General features: G+C 43.3%; 1 protein-coding gene across 3 annotated transcripts in view; it reads left to right on the top strand.

Annotated features, from left to right (window-relative positions):
• Window positions 1-20,660, top strand: part of PDE8A (phosphodiesterase 8A) — a 134,514-nt gene that overhangs the window by 83,804 nt on the left and 30,050 nt on the right. For all 3 annotated transcript variants that reach the window (XM_049852776.1, XM_049852777.1, XM_049852778.1), the window contains exons 9-15: window positions 3,592-3,680; window positions 5,573-5,624; window positions 5,725-5,767; window positions 13,675-13,755; window positions 19,035-19,105; window positions 19,382-19,546; window positions 20,456-20,504. In XM_049852776.1, coding sequence (XP_049708733.1) covers window positions 3,592-3,680; window positions 5,573-5,624; window positions 5,725-5,767; window positions 13,675-13,755; window positions 19,035-19,105; window positions 19,382-19,546; window positions 20,456-20,504 — 550 coding nt within the window. The remainder of the gene's footprint in view (window positions 1-3,591; window positions 3,681-5,572; window positions 5,625-5,724; window positions 5,768-13,674; window positions 13,756-19,034; window positions 19,106-19,381; window positions 19,547-20,455; window positions 20,505-20,660) is intronic.

Genomic DNA, 20,660 nt, shown 5'->3' with positions numbered 1-20,660 from the left:
TGATGGTAGTGAGGTCCTCCTGAACCTCTGCGGAATTAGTCCTTTTAAGCCTAGCAGGGTGGCAAAACTAACCAATCCCGTTGGTGGGCCGCATTCACCTTTTTTGCATAGTCATAGTAAACTGTCCAATCCCTGCAAGGGTTTTACGTACTTTATTTGCATAGTCCCAGCGATCATTTTGGGGAGTTACAAGACCATAGCTAGAAAGGCCATGTAATAGTAATTCACTGCACCGCAATAACAATGTGCTGCTACAGAACCCTTTAACTTTTCAAAATCTTTTCCTTCCTTGGCTCTCATGATTCTTCTCTGTTCCTGCATCACTGACTCTCCTTTCTCCAGCTGTTCTTCTGTTTCCTCCTGAGTTCACCAGGTCTCTGGCTTCTGCCCCCTCCTATTGTCCCTTTATTGTTGAGGTATCTTTCCTGCTTTGTATAGATGTCTCATGCCTCCCTGGCTCTAGTCCCAGCCTCTTTTCCAAGGTTTGGTCAACATCCTGTCATCATCTTCAAAATAACTTATTAAACACTTGTCTAAAAGTTGATTTTCTCCCATCCCCTATAAACAAAAAAAAACCAACCTTCTTCAAGCTCCTGCTGCCTCTGCCCATGGACCACCCTCACAGTTGCCCAAACTTAGTTTCCTAGAATGGCTTTTGATTCCTCCTTGCCTTTTGACCTGCCCCCATCAAATCCATCACCAAACCGTGATGACTACTGCTTGGGCCTGATCTTGTTCAGGGCCTTCTTTAGACACCTTGGGATTATTCTTTCGAGACCCGGTTAGGCCTCCTTGTCCCAGTCAGTCTACCCTAGACTCTTGTGTGATTAGTCTCAGTGAGTCACCATTTTGACTGTGTTACTCCCTCAGTATAGAGCTTAGTATATGGCCCCTTAGTCTGGCTGCCAGAATTGCATGGTCTTGCCTCAGCCTACCTTTTCCATTCAATAAGCAAAAGCCCCAAGTGTTCCTTGACTATTTTCTCTGTGCAGGCACTGTACTAGGATAGGACTACATGATGATAATAATTTAATTCTTAAGACAGTGGGCACCAAGAAAGGATCACATCAGGCCGGTGCTTAGCTTGCCCTGGAGCAAAAGGGAAATGTGGGCCCTCACTCAGCACCGTTCTGAGGGGACTCAACCTGGAGAGTGAGGCCTCTGCTGAATGACGTGTGCCAGAGTGTTTGCCCTGCATTAGGACTTTGCTGAGAGTTTGTGCGTGCTTTCTGATTTAATCTTCATAGCAACGTTCTAAAGGAGTTACTGTTATTTTAGAAACTAAAGCTTATATTTCTGTTATAAGTAAATATTGTTTGTTTTTACTGACTGAAAAACTTAGAGGCAACTTTGTTAACTAATCAGTCATTAGCTAAATCATGCTGTCCCTGTAGATGGACTGTTCTGTTCAGCTTTGGGCCAAAGTGGCTTGTTAATACCTTTACCTGGGATCTGTCAGGCACCCAAGTCTATTCAGAAAGGGTGGGAGAAGAAAATCCTGAATGTGACTTACTGATTGCATTGACCTCCCATGTTTCTTTGTCTCATATATGTATATATATATAAAAAACAGCTTCACTGAGACCTAATCCACATACCATACAATTCTCCATTTAGAGGACACAGTTCAGTTGTTTTCAGTGCATCAGCAGAGGTGCACAGCTCTCACATTCTTTATCGCACTTCTCTTGATAGTAAGCTTCAGAAGTACCCTTAGACCTGTCTGCTGTGGCTTTCCAAGGCAGACTTGTGGCTTGGAGATAGGGAGGACAGCCTGCTCAGGGTACCTGTTTAGCTGTCACCTGTTTATGACACCTGCCAGATTGTGTAGAGGCCTCCTTCTCCCAGCTGAGCTCCCTTCAAAACTGTGCTGCATAAGAACGTTTCCTTACCTAGTCTTATTTACCTGGTGTTGCCATACCAAAAATACTACAGGTGGGGGGTTTAAAGAATTTATTTTCTCCTACTTCTGAGGGCTAGAAGTTCAAATTAGGGTGTTGGCTCTAGGAGAATATCCTCCTTTGTCTCTTCCAGCTTTTAGTAGCTGCTGGCAATCCTTGGCGTTCCTGGGATCATAGATGTATGCGCCTCTGTGGTCACATGGTGTCTTCCCCTGTGTGTCTCTGTGTCTCTTTTCCCTTCTTATAAGAGCACTCAGAAAGGATTAGGTTTAGACCAACCCTACACAGGTATGGCCTTATTAACATAAAAAAAGAAAGCCCCTATATCCAAACTGGGTCACAGTCAGAGGTACAGGGGCCAGGACTTCAGCATATATTTTGGGGGACGTAATTCAACCTGTAACAGGCCTGTACGTCCCTTCTGCTCCAGAGCAAAGGAAGCACTGAGCTGGGCTTCTCAGTCTGTTTTTTGATGCAGTCCTTTCATGGTGCCCATTGTTTTCAGAGTTTTATCAGTAACCATCAGTAATCATCCTTTGCTTACGTCAGGGTGTCCTGCTCTCTCTTTGATCGACTTTGCCAGAGGAGTCTGAAGATGAGAGCTTACCATTGGCATTCGACCACTAACTAATGGGCTAAAAGAGGCAAATGATTTGGATGCAGGTCACCATGCCCCAAACATAGAAGATTTTAGCATTCACTTTGTGTGGGAGTCTGGACAGGAGGCTTCAGCAAAGCCACCAAGGTTGCCCATGGTGGTCCACTTCCTGCCTGGGTTAGCTCTGGGTCCTGAGAGTCTGGAAGGTTAAGAAGGTTATGGAACTCCCTAGGAGTTCAGTGTTCTACTGTGGGATTTGGGGATTTCCATAGCTTAAGGACCTTGGTGACATCTTGGAGGAATTCAGAGTCTTCTAAGGTTGTGACAAAACCCAGCTCCATCCCAGGCTTCTCCCCACCACCCCAAGAGTAGGGGAGCCACGTGAAGCCCGTTCTCACTCCCAGCCCACTGCAGTCATGTCCTGCTCACACCTGCTCTCCCAGACTGCAGCTCTTACTCAAAGAACCCCCATATTCTTTCTGACCATGAGAACATGACTAATGCAATTTCAGTCCCAGGTTTTGAGATCTTACCTATTCGCTCTACTTGAGCTTGATCCTAGCTATTAGCTCAGCAACACCACTCTACCTGCAGAGAGATTGAAACTCTCACACATCTGAGAGGGCCTCGAGCTGTTCATACTGAGAAGCTGATGGAAGCCATGGTAGTGGCCACAGAATGACCCCAGTCCTGAGATTCTCTTCTCTCCCAAATGCAGGGGCAAAGGCCACACTCCCTCCTTCACTGCAGAGGTAGGAGTTTGAGAGAAGGAACCTGTGTGGTTGAGTGAGGGAGCGTGTTCTTCATTAGTGGATCCAGGGCCCCTCTTGCCAACAGACGGCCGTTGAAGACATGATCACTTAGACTATGGTGTCCTGACTTTTTGGTCAGCCTCCAAAGTCCATCTCCTAGAATGATGACAAAAGTCAGGACACCACAGTGTCAGAAAACTCAGAATTGTGTTTGGTTGGGATAATTTTTTTTATCCTAATTGCTTGAGCAATGGTAAATAAATCAGAACCTAAAGCTGAAAATGGTCTTGGGTTTATGTTTTGAACAGAACATGTAATGATGCTTATACTCCATTTATAGGAGTGGCAAGGAATTTATTGCACCAAAAAGAAAAACGGAGATAATATTCAACAAAATGTGAAGATAATACCTGTCATTGGACAGGGAGGGTAAGTGGAAAAAACAAGCCCTTAAATAACATACTGTGTTTGGAGCTACTGTAAAATTTGCTTTAAATACTTAAGAACTGTTTGCAGAAGTCCAAAAAGAGGACTCATAACAAAGTCAGGTGTCCTTATTCAGTAGCCTTCCAGGGTGGCTTTGCCCTGGTGGCTTCCCCATAGCTACAGCCTGACTCCCCAGCTGGGAGCCCAGAGCCAGCAGATCAGGACGGTCTTGCTTCAGCTGTGTGGATGTTCCAGAGAGTATTTAAATCACGATGCCATTTATTAAGCTGTGTGATGAGAACTCTGACGGTGGACTCCCTTTATTTATAAGATTTTTATCTAATTTGATATATTACATACCTTAATAAATTACTGTGATTTAAATAAGGTCCTCAGGAGGTGCAGACCTTTAAGTAAGTGCTAGACTACTAGCCAAAAGGTTGGCAGTTCGAACCCACCCAGAAGCACCTCAGAAGACAGGCCTGGCGATCTGCTTCCAAAAGATCACAGCCTTGAAAACTCCACAGAGCGTAGCTCTATTCAGAAACACAGGGGGTTGCCGTGAGTCAGAATCAACTCAACAGCAACTGACAACAGTGTGTTATTTCTGCATAGGCCTATCATATTAGATAAAAATCTTTTAAATACTAATATTTATGAAACTTCTTATGTAAAACAGATGTGATTATAGATTGGAAAATGGCATATATCAGGAGCCTAAAATTTTTTTATGATTTGTTTCAAAGTATAAAAGAAATAATATGAAAAGTGGAAAATGATGAGTATAACTTGTAGAACATCTACCAATAAAATATGCCACCATTAGAAACGATAATCATAGAAAATTAAATGATGAGAAGAAATGCCTATGATACACTGTTAAATCAAACAGCAAAATGTAAAATAATATGTAGTGTTACGATCTCAATCATGGAAATGAAAGGCTTGGGAAAAAGGAAGAATTGTGGCCATGGTGGTTATAATGCCTGCTTCCATCTTTTGACCCTTTCCTTCTCTGGACAGGCTCTCAGTGCCTAGTAGACAAAACTTCATTTCATCTTGACTATAGCCCTGTAAGGTCAACACTGTGATTACCTTCCTTTTACAGATGAGGAAACTGAGGCTTAGAGAGATGAGGTTTCTCGCCCAAGATCTGGTTGCCAGCGAGTGGCACAGCCAGGCTGTGGACCTCAGCGCTGACCCCACAGCTCACGTGCTTTGTCACCAGGCTTCTCTGCCAGTTGGTGACTGGCTCAGAGCTGGATCTGTGTGGGCTCTCTGTTCTGACTCTTTGTCCATTTATGTCCTTTCCAAATTTTTTGTGATAAGTATATAAGGATTTGATTATCAGGGGGAAAAACATGAAAAACCGAAGGAATAATAAATACATGAGAAAAGTCAGCAGCTTCTAAGATAAGCCCTTGCTGCTTTGTTTTAGATTTCCAGCGAAGGAGTTAAATGTGAAAATTGGTCCTTGATGTGACCACTGGCTATTTCCATGAATGACTCAGAGTGGATTATTTATTGGAACTTGAAGAGAATCAATAATAAGGGATGTGAAATTAAACTCATCTTAAGAAACTAAAGGCTTTTGATTGGTTAACATGCTGTACATTTTTTTAAACATAAGTTGTTTTTTTTTTAAATTGTGTGGTAACTTGGGAAGAATTTTTTTTTTTTTTTTCCTGAAGAGTCACTTGTTTTCTACAGAGACGCAAGATGATGTCTGTAGACTCGTGTTCCTTTATTGGTGGCCTTGGCCACAAGTAATAGAAATGTGGTCCCCAAAGCATTTTGTGTGAAAGGAAGGTGCTGTTTTCATAAAGAAAAATTAGCTACATATCCATCAGATTAGAGAGTCAGGAGAGAAATAATGCATTGTTTTCTATTTGCAGAAAAATTAGACACTATGTGTCCATTATCAGAGTGTGCAATGGCAACAATAAGGTACGTAAGGAAACCCCAGGACCCTGGTGCACCCCAGCAAGATCTTCCTTATTCTATAACTAAGCAATCAAAACTAATGGCTTTTAAAATTCATTTTTAGGCTGAGAAAATAGCTGAATGTGTTCAGCCTGACAGTCTTACAGGTATGGTACCGATACTCATTTTTCAGGTTATTGAGCATTTGAGGAAAAAACAAAAAATACACTTACTCTGACTAGCTTGCCTAATGCAGAGACGGGGCTGTATTTTCCTAGCACCATGGCGGCATTTCTCCCCCTGGCTCCCCAAATTGGTTTGTGAGTTGATCTGAGTGCTTATGGACATTCTAACATGTTCCTGCATTTGCCCTGGTCAGGTTCTACCTGGTGGGTCTCAGCCTGTGGGGAGAGAATGGGTCCCCTCAAATGCATCAACTTATGTGAAGATGTCTTCAGTAAAGTGTGTTTGATAGCCTCATCTGTACTTTAAGCAGCAGACAATGTTGAAGATCAGGCTATAGTACTTTAGCAGAGACATCTTTGTCTCCCCTGACAATAGTCACCACCAGCCCACAGGGAGGTAGCCGGACCCCTTAAGACTCGCCTCACCTCATATCTGTCTCCTTGACTACCATCTGCTCACACCCATGTCTGTGTTACTGCAAATGCTTTTCCCTGGCCAGGAATTGTCTGTTTTCTTCAAATGTATGTCATGGCTTCAGCAAGCCACCTTCCTGGTTGAGGGGCGTGGGCTCTGATGGTGAAGGTTCACTCCAGCTCCAAGCCAGAGGCTCCCATCAAATGCCTGTCTGCCATGCCCAGGCACTGAGCTCTGGCTGCAACTACTCTGTGCGAGTCTTCAGGGGAGGAGGCCTTGTCTTCCATCCCTTCATGCTGTTGGGATGTGGTTTCCTTGGCACCAGAGCAGTTCACTTACTCTTTCTAGGAATATTTGTTATGTGCTTTTCTGAGCATTTACTGTGTACAGAGTACTACACTGGGTGCATTACATCCTCATAGTTTATTTCATTGAAGCTTTGCAGTAACCCAGCGAGGCAGGCATTTTATAGATGAAGCTCCCTTTTTAGGGAAACTGAAGGACTAAATAAATTTCTCAAGGACATCTGTCTAGAAGTGGCAGAGCTAGTACTTGAATCCAGACTGGCTGACTTCAGAGCTCTGCAGCACATGCTGGGACAGTTCCCATGGGTGCCCAGAAGCAGTCAGGGCTTTAGTGTGAGCAGAGAGATCCACACTGATACAGAAAGACAGACAGCATAAGATGTGATTGATTGTGGGTCAGAAAGGGCCAGTGGTGCCTTGGTGGCTCAGAGGAAGAGGGGAGGCTTCTAGACGGGGACAGGTGGCTTTGAATAAGAAGAGGGGTGTGGAAGGAAAAGCATCCCAGAAGTAAAAACAGAAGAAGGAAAGTATTGTTTTCTAGAAAGAGCAAGTATTAAATTTTGATTGGTATGAAGGGTCAGTGTGGAAAGAGGAGTTTGGATCATGAAGGATCCTTAAATGCTAGGTTGAAAGTTAGGATTTTCATCTGTAGGCAGTGGGGAGTGTCAGGATTTTTGAGCAGAGGAGAATCCCATGATGACAGCTGAGTTCTTAGAAGCCTGTAACAGGTAACACAGATTACATGGAAGGAGGGCCCAGACAAAAATACCTGCATTGTTGTGGTTTAAAGGAGAGAAAGCAAAGAGCATAGTAAGACGATGGCAGTAGGAAAAGAGAAAAAGGCCAGTTGCGATACTGGGACCAGAGAGAGGAAAGGAAGGAAGGGTGTCAGAAAGGTAGTTTCTGAGCCTGGAGACTTAGGTTTTAGTGATATGGGTAGGCAGAAGGGGCTGGGTGAAGAAAATGAATGTGGAACGCATGACATATATGAGGTTCTGGTGGGCAGCTAGATGGATTTGTTTGTTCACTCATCTGTTCATTTATTCTACAAATGTTTATTGAGTACATGCTATGCACCAGAACCTGTTTTCCTGTAAAGAGATTAGGACTAGATACACAAATTTTGCTGCCCAGCAACAGTATTAGCAAGTAACCCAGATGTGGAACTGCTGAGATTGAACTGGGGAATGGTAGAAGGAAGTGGGAACTCTGATATTACCAAGGAAGAGAACATGCAGGAGAAGGAGATGAGGGATAAGGCAGACTCCTGGAGACCACCCATATTGGGAAGAAGGAAGCAGAAGCTGAGAAGAAGAGGTCAGAGGGGGAGGAGGAAAACCAGGAGAGTGTCACTGAAGCCAAGGGAGGGGAGATTAGGGGAGGTAGTGGGCAGTGGCGAATCACACAGAGAGGAGAGGGAGGGGAGTACAGAGCCAGCGATGGATAGAGACTTTGCATTTTGTACCCCAGAGCTCACTTGTGACCTGTAGAAGTGCAGTTTCAGGAGGGTGGTGAGGGCAGAGCCAGATGGCAGGGGATGGTAGGGTCAGAAGCAGAAGCAGTAAGTGTAGTAATTCTTATTCTGTAAGGTTATAGAATACCTTTACTTGAATTCTTCTAATTCTTCAGAATAGCCCTGTGAAGTAGGCATGGCTATCAATTTTCCTTTATTGCAGAGGAAGAAACTGAGGCTCAGAAAGGTTAAGTGACAGCCTAAGGTCAAGCAGCCAGGAAATGACAGTGGTGGGACTGGAGGGCAGCATCAGTGATATAGTCATAGGAAATTTAGGCACGATGGCTAGCCAGGTCTTTTGGACGTAAAGCTGGTTATGTTGCCATGGAGGAAGGAGATTGGACAGCTAGCCAGTGAGCTGGGTCAGATGGGTAAGATTCCTAAGTGAGCACTAATCAGATGACAGAATGACCCAGCACAGATACAGTTTGGGAGATTCTTCCCTTGCCTAAGTTTTGTCATTTGACTTGTGACTAGTGATGGATAAAGACTTCACAAGGTTTTTCCCAAGAGGGCCTTTAAACAGGTCAGGGAGAAGGGGTCAGGTCTTAGAAAGATAGTCATGGTAATGATGTGGAGAAAAGAGACTAAAGGCAGAGAGACCAGCTGAGAGACTGAATTCAAGAGACCCTTTGGAGGTATAATCAATAGGACTTGGGAACCAGCATAATGTGAGGGAAGAAGAGAAAAGACTTGAGAATGACACCAAGGTTTCTAGTCTGGCTAGTGGTTAACATTACTTAAAATGGTGCAGGAGAAGAGCAGGTCTATATAGGGGCAGAAAGAGGATACATTCACATTTGAAGCTATTATATCTGAGGTGCCTTGAACATTCCAGTGGGAGCTGTCTGGTGGCATTTGGAGATAGCCAAAGCCCTGGTAAGCTCTCCTGAGGAGAGAAAGTGAGGCAGGAAGACTGAAAGCTAAGGATGGATTCCAGGCATCAACTGCCGTTTAAGGGATTGCGGAGGAGCCCTGGGGAGCAAGGATGTGGTTCATTCATTCAGCCAGAACTTGGTGCACTCTCACCACGGCCTGCGTTCTAGCTGGCGGAAGAGTAGACAGTGAGCAAATAAATACATAGTGTAGCAAATGGTGGTAAATTCTTTGGAGAAGGATAAAGCAGGGTAGGGGAATGGAGAAGGAGCCCTGGTGGCACAACAGATAAAAACACTCAGCTGCTAACCAAAAGGTTGGCGGTTCAAACACACCCAGTGGGCCCACAGGAGAAAGACCTGACAATCTGCTCCTGTGAAGATTACAGTCTAGAAAACCTTATGGGACAATTCTGCTCTGTCATATAGGGTCATCATGAGTCAAAAAGTGACTCAACAGCACCTAACAGCAACAACAGGGGAATGGGATGTGTGAGGGGATAAGGAGGTAGTCAGGAAAGACCTTGCCAGAAATGTGACAAGTTCTGGTTCAGATGGTATGGAGTGGGGCCCAGGCTTCAGTATGTGGTACAGGTATTCTTGTGTGCTTTCAAGGTTGGGGCCATTGATACAGGCCTCGTAGACTACTGAAAAGGCTTTGAGTTTTGCTCCGTCTGGAGAAAGTGAGCTTTCTAAGGAGGAGATGATAGTTACCAGTATCTGATGCTTCAGAGAAGCCAGTGAGAATGACTGCTGACAGGCAGCTGTTAACTTGATAGTTTGGAAGTAAGTGGAGACCCCGGAGAGAGGGTGGTCCTTTGTGGAGCAAGCCCTGCATGAGCACTTGAACAGTGGAGAGTTTCTAAAAAGTGCTCTGAAAGTCTGCTGTGTTCCAGTAGAGTGACTTTCTGCCGTAGCTTCCTTGCATTCACAGTGGAGCTCATACTCCCAGGCCACAGCATTAAAGACAGAATAAAGTGCTATCTGTGAAGAGTGCTGAATACTTACATGTCTCATTGCCCCTCCTCACTGCTTCTCGGGGGTTCCCTGGATTTACCCAGCAGGCTAAGGAAATATTGCTAATTTTTCTCAACTAAAAAGATGGGACAGAGTGTAAGGATCGTATTTCACAGAACAGGAAGCCAGGAGCAGTGACATGAAATCACAGGTGGTACTGAGCCCAAACCCCAGTTTTTGGAGACCTCTTTAGCATTCTGTCCATTGATAGGCTAGGTACCTCAAATCAACCCATACTGGTTGAGCACTCACTAAATATAAGGCACTGGCCTCTTAGTTCCTTCAGGAGCTTGCTGCCTCTTGGGGACTGTCTTAGTCATCTAGTGCTTCTGTAACAGAAATACCGCAAGTGGATGGCTTCAACAAAGAGAAGTTTATTCTCTCACAGTCCAGTAGGCTACAAGTCCAAATTTAGGGCGTCACCTCCAGGGGAAGGCTTTCTCCCTCTGTGAGCTCTGGAGGATTGTCTTTGTTATCAGTCTCCTCTTTGTCTAGGAGCTTCTCCCTGCAGGAACCTCAGGTCCAAAGGATACACTCTGCTCCCAGCACTGCTTTCTTGGTGATATGAGGTCCCCATGTCTTCTGCTCGCTTCTGTCTTTTATGTCCTGTCTCCCCCGACTCTCGGGAGCCTCTGCCATGTCATCATCTAACTTCAAAATTATGACTTTAACTGTTAGTTTACCCACCTCTGTTCCCCTGTACATTCTCCCCTTTTGAGGACATGGACCATACCTTATTCATCTTCACATCCTTAATGCCCAGCTTAGGGCCTGACACATGATAGGTGCCCAGTAAATGCTGAGTGGACAAAAGGAAGAGGAACAAAAGGACAAGTACTAAGTCCACCGTACCATCTTATCAGGCAGCTGGTGTGGACATTAATCTCCTTGAAGCTCAGAGGAAGGAGAGACACATCAGTCTATATGTGGTCTAGTGGAGGTAAAATTTGAAGGAGTGGGCATTTGGAGTTGGTACAGTGCCGTATGTCACAGACAGAAACAGGTGCCAAGACTGTTCCAAAGATGGAGGGTGGAGCAGTTGAGCTGACACAGCACGCTCATGCACAAGACAAGTGAGAGATGATCCTTGAAAGGCAGGCTGGTGCAGGCAGATTGTGCCTGCCCTTCAATACCAGGGAGTTCTTCATCTGTGAGGCGTTAGAGGTTTTTGAGCAAGGGTGCTACAGAATCAAGGAGCCCTGGTGGTGCAGTGGTTAATTGCTTAGCTGCAAACCAAACGGTCAGCAGTTAGAACCCACCAGCTACTCTGTGGAAGAAAGATGTGGCAGTCTGGTTCCATATAGATTTACAGCCTTGGGAACCTTATGGGGCAGTTGTACTCTGTCCTATAGGGGTTCTATGAGTAGGAATCGACTTGACAATAGAAGACAGCGAAGCAGGCAGCTATGTGGCAGGCAGTGTTAGGGTGGTGTGGGGAGGCATTAAGGAAAGGAAGATTTTCCAAAGGTTATGATACCAGAAGTGCATCTTCAAAGAGGACCAAGAGTTAACCAGGTAAAGAAGGTCCCAAGTGGAGGTAAGCCTTTTATACCAACATGTGGAGCTTTGGGAGGTGCACTGTTGTTGTTAGGTGCTGTCAAGTCAATTTTCAGCTCATAAACAACCCATGTGACAGAGTATAACTGTCCCATAGGGTTCTCTAGGCTGTAATCTCTATAGCAGTAAATCGCTAGGTCTTTCTTCTGTGTAGCTGTTGGGTAGGTTCAAACCACCAATCTTTTGGTTAGCAGACAGACACTTAACTGTTGTGCCACCGGGGCTCCTTCGTAGGTGAACTAACACACCATAAATAGTTTGTGATGGCTGGAAAGAGGTAATTCAGATCTTTTAGGACTCTGGCGGCCACCCTGAGTAACTGGAGTTTTCCTAAAGACAATGATGAACAATTGAAGTGCTTTAATTGGGAGTGACTTAGTCCCATTTATGTTTTTGAAGAATTACTGGGCTGATTGTGAAGAATGCGTTGAAGGGGGCAAAGTAAGGGGCTGTGGGACCAACATGGGAGGCTGTTGCTATAATCCAGAGGAAGAGGATGAGTGTGTCTGAGATAGGGAGGGACAGAGCAGGTGACAGAAGAGGTACTGAGGAGGTAAAATCCATAGACTTAGATGAGCAATTGAAGGAGAAGAGGGCTGAGGAAGGAGTCGTGGATGACTTGTTCTAACTTAAGCAAAAAGGTAGGTGATATCCCGTGACCTGGGATGAAGAGCAGATTTGGGATAAAATAATGAGTTTCTTTGGGATAATGAGTTTATTTGAAGTGCCTAAGGGGAATCTAAATGAAAGTGATGAGTTAAAATGCAAATCTGGGGCCTAGGAGAGAAGCCTGGAATTAGACAGTAATTTTTGTCTAATTTTAATTAGTCTAATTAAAGCTGTAGGAGGGACTAGTTAAAGCTGTAGGAGGCAGTGAAATCCCCCAAGAAGTTGTGTTGACTGAGAAGAAGGGCTAAGGATGGAACCTTTGGAAACACCAGGGTGGCTGAGGAAGAGGAACTCATGAAGGAAATTAGAAGGAATAGTAAGAGAGATAGTCTTACTCTTACTATTCTCTCACTATTCCTTCTAATTTCCTTCATGAGTTCCTCAAGAGAGATGGAAGGAAAACCAGGAGAGAGTGAACTCATGGAAACCAAGAGTTTCCAGGAAGCATAATCAGTTGTGTCTAGTACCACAATCAAGTCAAGTCAGAAAAGAATCGAACTGTGGCCTTCAGATTTAACAAGGAAGTCATCACTGACCTTGACAAGTTCACTGCCAGTGGCCATGTAGAAGAAAATGTAGCTTATGATGGGTCAAGAAGCAGGTAGCAAGTGAAGAACCTACTTGATGGTGGGGAGGGGAGTACTAAGAGCCTGCATTCAGATCCTGTTTGTGAGCAGGAAAAGAAGGGGTTCCAGCTGAGGAAACCAAGATAAAAGCAGAAAAAATACTACATGTGGACAGGAAGACCTAACCTAGAATGTAGCTCTGCCATTCACTCGCTTGCGTAGCAGCTCGCAGTTTTCTCATCTGTGAAATGGGGACAGGGGTACCCATCTCAGAGGTTGGAGAGGCTCCTGTGAGGTGATGCCTAGGAAAACACATAGCACCACGCGTGGCACCAGCAGGTCCAAAGAGCAAGGGACAGAAAGGAGGATTAGCCTTGTCTTGGGACCAGAGTGAAGGGTCAGAGATAGGGAGGAGTTAAAGAAAGCCTTCTGTTTGGAGCCTGGAATAGCAGTGATACCATTCACAGAAAAGGGGGAGCACGTTTGGGGAGAAGATAAACTGTCATTTGAAATACATTCCAAACCAGTCCTCTTGGTACCTCCTTAGAAAACGGAAGAAAAGAACCTTCTTCCCTGGAAAGTCCTAAAGCTTATTTTATAGAAAAGATTTTGGGGCAAGGGCAAAATGGGGATCAAAATCACCCACCATTTTTCTCAATTGTGTAGAAATGTAGTAGGAGAAGTTCTCCTGAGTTCAGTTCTGCGTTTTTACTCTATGTTTTGGGACTTCATAATTATATAACCTGGCAGCTGTAAAGCACTTGTTAATGGTTGCACCCGGTAAAACATTATGAGAGCCAACCCCTCACAACTCAGTTGTTTCTATTTTCCATCTCTGCACTGTGTTGATTTCTGTGGCATCTTAACTGGTGTCCTATTCTTAAATTTTTTTAATTTTAGATTGGTAACCTTTGCCAATATACTGTTTAAATCCTTTTGAAGAGGTGATGTCTAATTTAATTGTTTCCACAGATGTGCAGACAGGCAAACTTATTAAAGACAGGAGAAAAGACTCGCTAGATGTCAGATCTCTTTCCACTCGATCAAGTGAAGGTAGGTGCCAAAGGCAAGAGAAGAAAATGTTCACGTGTCACATGTAGACTGACCAGACCTCCCTCCCTAATCTTGTCTCCTGGTCACTGCCCACCTCCTATTTATGAGGCGGGAGGGTACCCTTTAGAAACCTTTGTTTACTCCTTCCCCTACCCCCCAACTCCTGCCTCTGGGCTCCATTCTAAGCCTTTTAATGGAGGCAAGGGAAAAAGGAAAAAGAAAAGATACAGTTTACTACCTATTATTTATTTCCTAAACTAACAGCAGAAGATAACAATTTATTGTCTATAATTGTATCAGTAATACATTTGGTAATTCTTAAAAGATATATTCCATTGTGAGTTGCAGTTTACTGTTGAAGCTTGACTTTTTGGGAGTATAAGCCCAATTTTTGGATTATGAAAGACTCATTAAGCAAATATTATTCTGATGGGAATATAGGTAGTCCCCAATTTATGACGTATTTGAGTTATGGCATACTTGCATAATTTGCTTTATAAAGATACTGATAATAAAGACAATTAATAATGAAAACTAAAAACAAAAAGTATTCGAAAACCAACATACGATGGAGTTGTCAGAATGGAACCCCTTTGTAAGTCAGGGGCTACCTGAAATTTTTTTTTAAAGATCATGTAGGTGCATGGCCTTAATAACCTAGTAGTTTTTTCTTTTTTTAAAGAAAATTTTGTATAGTAGTGTATAGGTAAATATTACTGCTAGTGTGTACTTTCTTTGGGCCAAAGATGAATACTGAAGTATATGGAGTTCGTTGTTACTGGTTGTTGTTGTTAGGTGCCCGTCGAGTTGGTTCCGACTCATAGCGACCCTGTGCACAACAGAAACATTTCCGAGTCCTGCGCCATCCTCACGGTTCTTGCTATCCTTGAGCCTATTGTTGCAGCCACTGTGTCAATCCATCTTGTTGAGGGTCTGTCTCTTTTTCACCAACCCTCTACTTTACCAAGCATGATGTCCTTCTCCAGGAACCGATCCCTCTTTGATAACATGTTCAGAGTATGTGAGACGTAGTCTCGCCACCCTTGCTTCTAAGGAGCATTCTGGTTGTACTTCTGCCAAGATAGATTTGTTCATTCTTTTGGCAGTCCACAGTATATTCAGTATTCTTAGCCAACTCCACAATTCAGAGGTGTCAGTTCTTCGGTTTTCCTTATTCGTTGTCCCCCTTTTGAATGCGTGTGAGGTGACTGAAAACACCATAGCTTGGGCCAGGCACACCTCTGTCTGAGGTGACATCTTTGCCTTTCAATACCTTAAAGAGGCCTTTTGTAGCAGATTTGCCCCATGCAATGTGTCTTTTGATTTCTTGACTCCCACTTCATGGGTGTTGATTGTGGATCCAAGTAAAATAAAATCCTTGACAACCTCAATCTTTTCTCCGTTTATTATGATGTTGCTTATTGGTCCAGTTGTGAGGATTTTTGTTTTCTTTATGCTAAGGTGTAATCCATACTGAAGGCTGTGGTCTTTGATCTTCATCAGTAAGTCCTTCAAGTCCTCTGCACTTTTCAAGTAAGCAAGTTTGTGTCATCTGCATAATGCAGGTTGCGTATGAGCTTTCCTCTAATACTGATTAATGGATGTTTGCAGCTGTTTCTTCTCCTTTTGAGTCATGCCACATCAGCAAACAAAGGTCCTGAAAGCTTGACTCCATCCATGTCATTAAGGTTGACCCTACTTTGAGGAGGCAGCTCTTCCCCAGTTGTATTTTGAGCACCTTCCAACCCTAGGGGCTCATCTTCCAGCACTGTATCAGACAGTGTTATGCTGCTATCCATAAGGTTTTCACTGGCTAATTCTTTTCAGAAGTAGACCGCCTGGCCCTTCTTCCTAGTCTGTCTTAGTCTGGAAACTCAGCTGAAATGTGTCTGCCTTGGGTGACCCAGCTGGTATTTGAATACTGGTGGCATAGCTTCCAGCAACACAGAAGCCCCCCCGCCCCCCTGCCCCTGGTACAACAAACTGACAGACACGTGGAGGTGTTACTGATTAAAAACCCAAAAATTTCCAAAGCAATAGCAGCTAGGATTATACAGTGGTGGTCAGATGCCTGCCTTCATGTTGCTCACAGGTTTGTTGTGAGGTTGTGAAATGTTGCATGTCCTTTGCATTGAGGGCAGGTGTGGGGATGGCACCAGCAGGAAGCAATGTGGTGATAAGGGGAAGGATGTGGCTTTGGCATCAGGATGACTTGGTTCAAGTCCCAGTTTCACTTGCTCTCTGCAACTTCAGGCATGGACTTCTGGGCTTCCATTACCTTTTCTGGAAAATGGGCAGAATATGCAGCCCACAGAGGATCATGTGAGGATTAAATGAGTGTGTGTGGTGCCTGGCAAGGGTAGGCACTTAATTAATATTAGCTGCCATCCTCATCTTCATTGTGGTCGTCATGGTTATGGTTCCAGGACCTCTGCAATCCTTGAGCAGTGCAGGGCAGCAGTAAGCACGCTCATGCCTAAAACAGGCTTCTCTTCACTCAGCACACTGTAACTTCTGTTGATCCTTTGGATTACTTTATATATTTCTATATTTTTAATAGTTAAATTTTTCTTTTAGTTTTTTGTTTTTTAATCACTATTCTTTTTAATTGAGTTATACCTTACATACCATAAAATTCACAGATATTAAGTGTTCAGTTCGATGAGTTTTGACCATTATATACACTCATGCAACCACCACCCAAAATAAGCAAAGACAGTCCACGCACGCATCTTTCGCCATCCAGAGGCAGTGCTAATTTCCATCACCATAAATTAACTTTGCCTGTTCTTGTACTTCATATAAATTGTACAATATGTACTCTTTTGTGTCTAGTTTCTTTCACTCATTGTAATGTTTTTGCGATTCCAAGTTGTTAGATGTATCAGTAGTTCATTATTTTTTTATTACTAAGTAGTACTACATTGTATGAATATACCACGGTTTATTTATCCATGCTGTTATTGAGGACCATTCACACTGTTTCCGCTGTTAAGAATAAGGAGTCTTTGAACATTTTTATATGAGTTTTTTGTTATATATGTGTTCATCTTATATCTGGAATTGCTGGGTCTTAGGGTAGCTTCAAATAGTTCCCTACCGTGGGTTTTACCACGTTACGCTCCATCACTGATGTTTGAGAGTTCCAGTTGCTCCTCCATACTTGGTAATACCAGTCTTTTTCATTTTATCCATTCTGGTGGGTATGGTTTTAATTTTCCTGATGACTCATGAGGTTGGGCACCTTTTCGTGTGCTTATTGGCCATTTGGATATTCTCTTTTGTGAAGTATTGTTCAGGTCTTTTGCCCATTTTTATAACTGGGTTGTTAATCTTTTTCTTACTGGTTTATGGGAATTCTTTATGTATTCTATATGTGGGTCCTCTCTTGGATATATGAATCACAAAATATATTTTCTAGGTCTGTTGTTTGACTTTTCACTCTTTTAATGATGTCCTTTGATAAACAGAAGTTCTTAATTTTAACTAAGCCCAATTTATCAGTTTTCTATTAGGGAGTCCTGAATAAGAAATCTTTTTCTATCCCAAGGTCATGAAGATATTCTTCCATGTTTTCTTCTACAAGCTGATTATCAGTCAGGTGCTGCTATTGGTCTGTTTCTGGACTCTGTTCTGTTCCATTCATGATTGTCTAGGCCTTCACCAATATCACACTATTGATTGCTGTACCCCCAAACCAAACTCACTGCCGTTGAGTCAAATGCCAGTAAGTCTTGATATCTGATAGTATAAAGTTCTTCTTCGAGATTATCTTGGCTACTCTAAGTCCTTTGCATTTCCACATAACATTTAGAATCAGCTTTGTAGGTTACACACACATACACACACTCTTCTGGGATCTTGCCTGGGATTCCCTTATATCTATAGTTCAACTTAGGGAAAATTGAAATCTCAGTAATACTGAGTCTTCCGAACTATGAATATGCTATATGTCCCCAATATTTAGGTGTTCTTTGTTTTATCTCGGCAGTGTTTTTGAATTTTCAGTGCAGAATTCTTGTTCATCTTTCATTATATTTATTCCTTTGGATTTTTTTTGATGCTGTTTTTTTATTTCAATGGCCAGTTGTTTGTTGCTGGTATAGAGAAATATACTTGAGTTTTATAAATTGACGATGTCCCCCATGAGCCTTGATAAACTTACTCATTGATTGTAAGGGAAGTTTGTAGATTCCTTTAAACCTTCTGCATAAACAGTCATGGCAATCTTTATACCTTTTATTTTTTTCTTTATTAATCTACACTATTGTTTGATTTTCATAAACATGTCACTTTCATTTTATTAGAAATGAAAACAAGTCCTTTTATTGACAGAGTGATAAAATAGTTTTATTTTTTGACTTAATGACTTTACTGGGAAAAATGAAAAGTTGGCAACTCTATGCTGGTCACCAGAGTTAGATTTAAGAAGTTTTGTTGGTTCCTGAAATTTAAAGCATTTTAGAGCCCCTCAGTTGGCTAGCCTTGGACAATGTCTCTCCTTGGGCCTCAGTCGCTTCATTTGTAAAATGAGGCTGACGCATCAGGCTGTGGAACAGCCTGTGGTCCTTTGAGGTCTTTGGTAAACAGCATTTGCCTGACAGTGGAGCTTTCATGGTGAGACACAGAACTCTATGTGATTTTTTTTTTCCTGCCTGTACATTGACCAGGCTTTCCCCACACACCCAAAGGAACCATATCTTGGCAGGCGCAACAAAAAATTAACAAATTTTAGATCCTAAGTGTTGCTGCCTGCCTCATTTAAGGTATTTACCTTAAACAGTCTGGATTAAATGTAATAGTGGAAAGCACCAAAACATACCTTGAAAATTTTAACCAGAAATTCATGAGTTTCAGCTAATGACGAGTTGTATTTATTGCTCCTGCCATACGTGAAACAAAGGGCCTGTGTGGTATTCTCTTCCAGAACATTTTTACTCCTGTCCTGGATAGCAGCTAGTTGGATAATTATAAAGCCTTAGTGTTATGGAAACAAAAAGAGGCTAACTGTTTGGCCTTGATTGCTATTATTGTTTGCCCTGTTTTCTCTCTGACCTGTGATAGCAGAAGCTCTGTCTATGGGGACACGTGCATCCTAGAACCAAAGGAAGCAGAGCTGGTTACCCCAGACCCCAAGGCTTGCCAGGATGGAAAGGGTGCTTGTTATGTAGCTGAGCACACTCAGGCCAGGGGAGGAGGGGCAGTCACGGAGCCCTCAGCCAACAAGGCAGGTGCCCAAGGTTGTGCACACCCCGATTTCTGCATCCCTGTCTCCACAGTTGCCAGCCAGAGACGACACTCCTCCTTGGCCCGGATACATTCCATGACGATCGATGCACCCATCACCAAGGTGAAGCAGTTTGTGGTGGCTCTGTGCCAAGCCTGGAAGTCCCTCATTCTCCCAATTGATTGTTCCCAGTGAGAAGAAGCAGGGACCTGCAACAACCCTAATAATATTGCTCATAGTTGTATGGTGCCACCGCTTCTGAAGAGAAAGGATGTGTCATGTGAACATTTGAGCTAGTCTTAAGTTAGCATTAGACACTGTTGCCAGCTGAGCTTCCTGGATTGCTTTACCATTGTTTTTAAGATTGTGAAATTCAAGTCTTTTCTCTCCATATTGTAGGTAATCAATATTATCAATGCTGCCCAAGAAAGCAGTCCCGTGCCTGTGACAGAAGCCTTAGACCGTGTGCTGGAAATTTTAAGAACCACTGAATTATATTCACCACAGTTTGGTGCTAAGGACGACGATCCTCATGCCAACGACCTGGTTGGGGGCTTAATGTGTGTAAGTATATACAACCAGGCTGCTGCTTAGAGCCTGCCTGTCCTTGTTTTGTTTTCTCAGAGATTATTTCTTTATAGGCTGGCTTAGACAGAGCTCTCTGGAAAGGCAACTGGTCATTGCGTATAGGGTGCAGCAAGGCCTAACCTCCCCATTGCCCAGGCTCAGTTGCTTTCTGGCCAGAGCTGTCATCCACCTGCTGCCCACCACCTCGAGAGATGTCAGTGTGGGGAGGAGCATATTTTAGACATCGTACTGAGGCAGTTCTCCAATTTTGCTTAGAGGTTCTATGAGCAATTTATTTAAATATTTCACTTGCTTTTAAAGATTTTGAGAACAGGGAGTGGGGAGGTAGTATTAAATGTTACATACCAAATTATAAAATGCAGACTATCCATCTCCTGCCATATGTGTGTAAAGAGGTACCAGGTGGTGGAGGCATGGTTTTGCTCCCAAAGCATCCTACCCAAACTTACATAGGAAAGAAGGCTTGGGAACACTTCATCAGAAGGGGGCTTTGTATCATGGGCTCTTGAGAGCTCCTGAATGCCTCCTGCAGCCCATAATTTCTGAGGTAGTTTGATTTCATAAAATTCAGGGCTTTAGGCAGTGACCTTGGATAGTAGAGTGGTTCCCGGAGTTGATAATGTCTAAACTGTGACCTTGCCTATTGGAGACACAGGCTCCTCCAGCCTGTAAGAATAAAATTTTGGGGGGTGGAAATGATGGGGTAGTGTCCTGCTGTAGGCAGTGTTCTCAGGAAATGATGATCACAAGCGTGGAGCCTGCTGGGCACAGGGGAGTCTTGGGGGGAGAGGGTACCCTTTAGCCATCCTCTAAGACCGCCTTCCTGAGGCCTTCAAGCAGAAAAGAACTGTCGTGACTTTTTCTTGTTTCCTTGCTTTTTATCAGGATGGTTTGCGAAGACTATCAGGGAATGACTATGTTCTTTCACCAAAGAGTAAGTATTTCCTTCTTAATTTTTTGGATCACTATCTATACATAATATTGAGTGATGAAAAATAATCTTTTCAGATAAATGTTTTCAAGTAATTGTTCTCAGCAGTAAGAAGTTATAAGAAACAGCTGATTTCATAAAGCCTATTAATTTTGTTCT

This window comes from Elephas maximus, chromosome 13 (genome assembly GCF_024166365.1).
Source record: "Elephas maximus indicus isolate mEleMax1 chromosome 13, mEleMax1 primary haplotype, whole genome shotgun sequence".
Lineage (NCBI taxonomy): Eukaryota > Metazoa > Chordata > Mammalia > Proboscidea > Elephantidae > Elephas > Elephas maximus.
The sequence above is the reverse complement of the archived record's forward strand: the minus strand, read 5'-3'. Positions and strand labels throughout refer to the sequence as shown.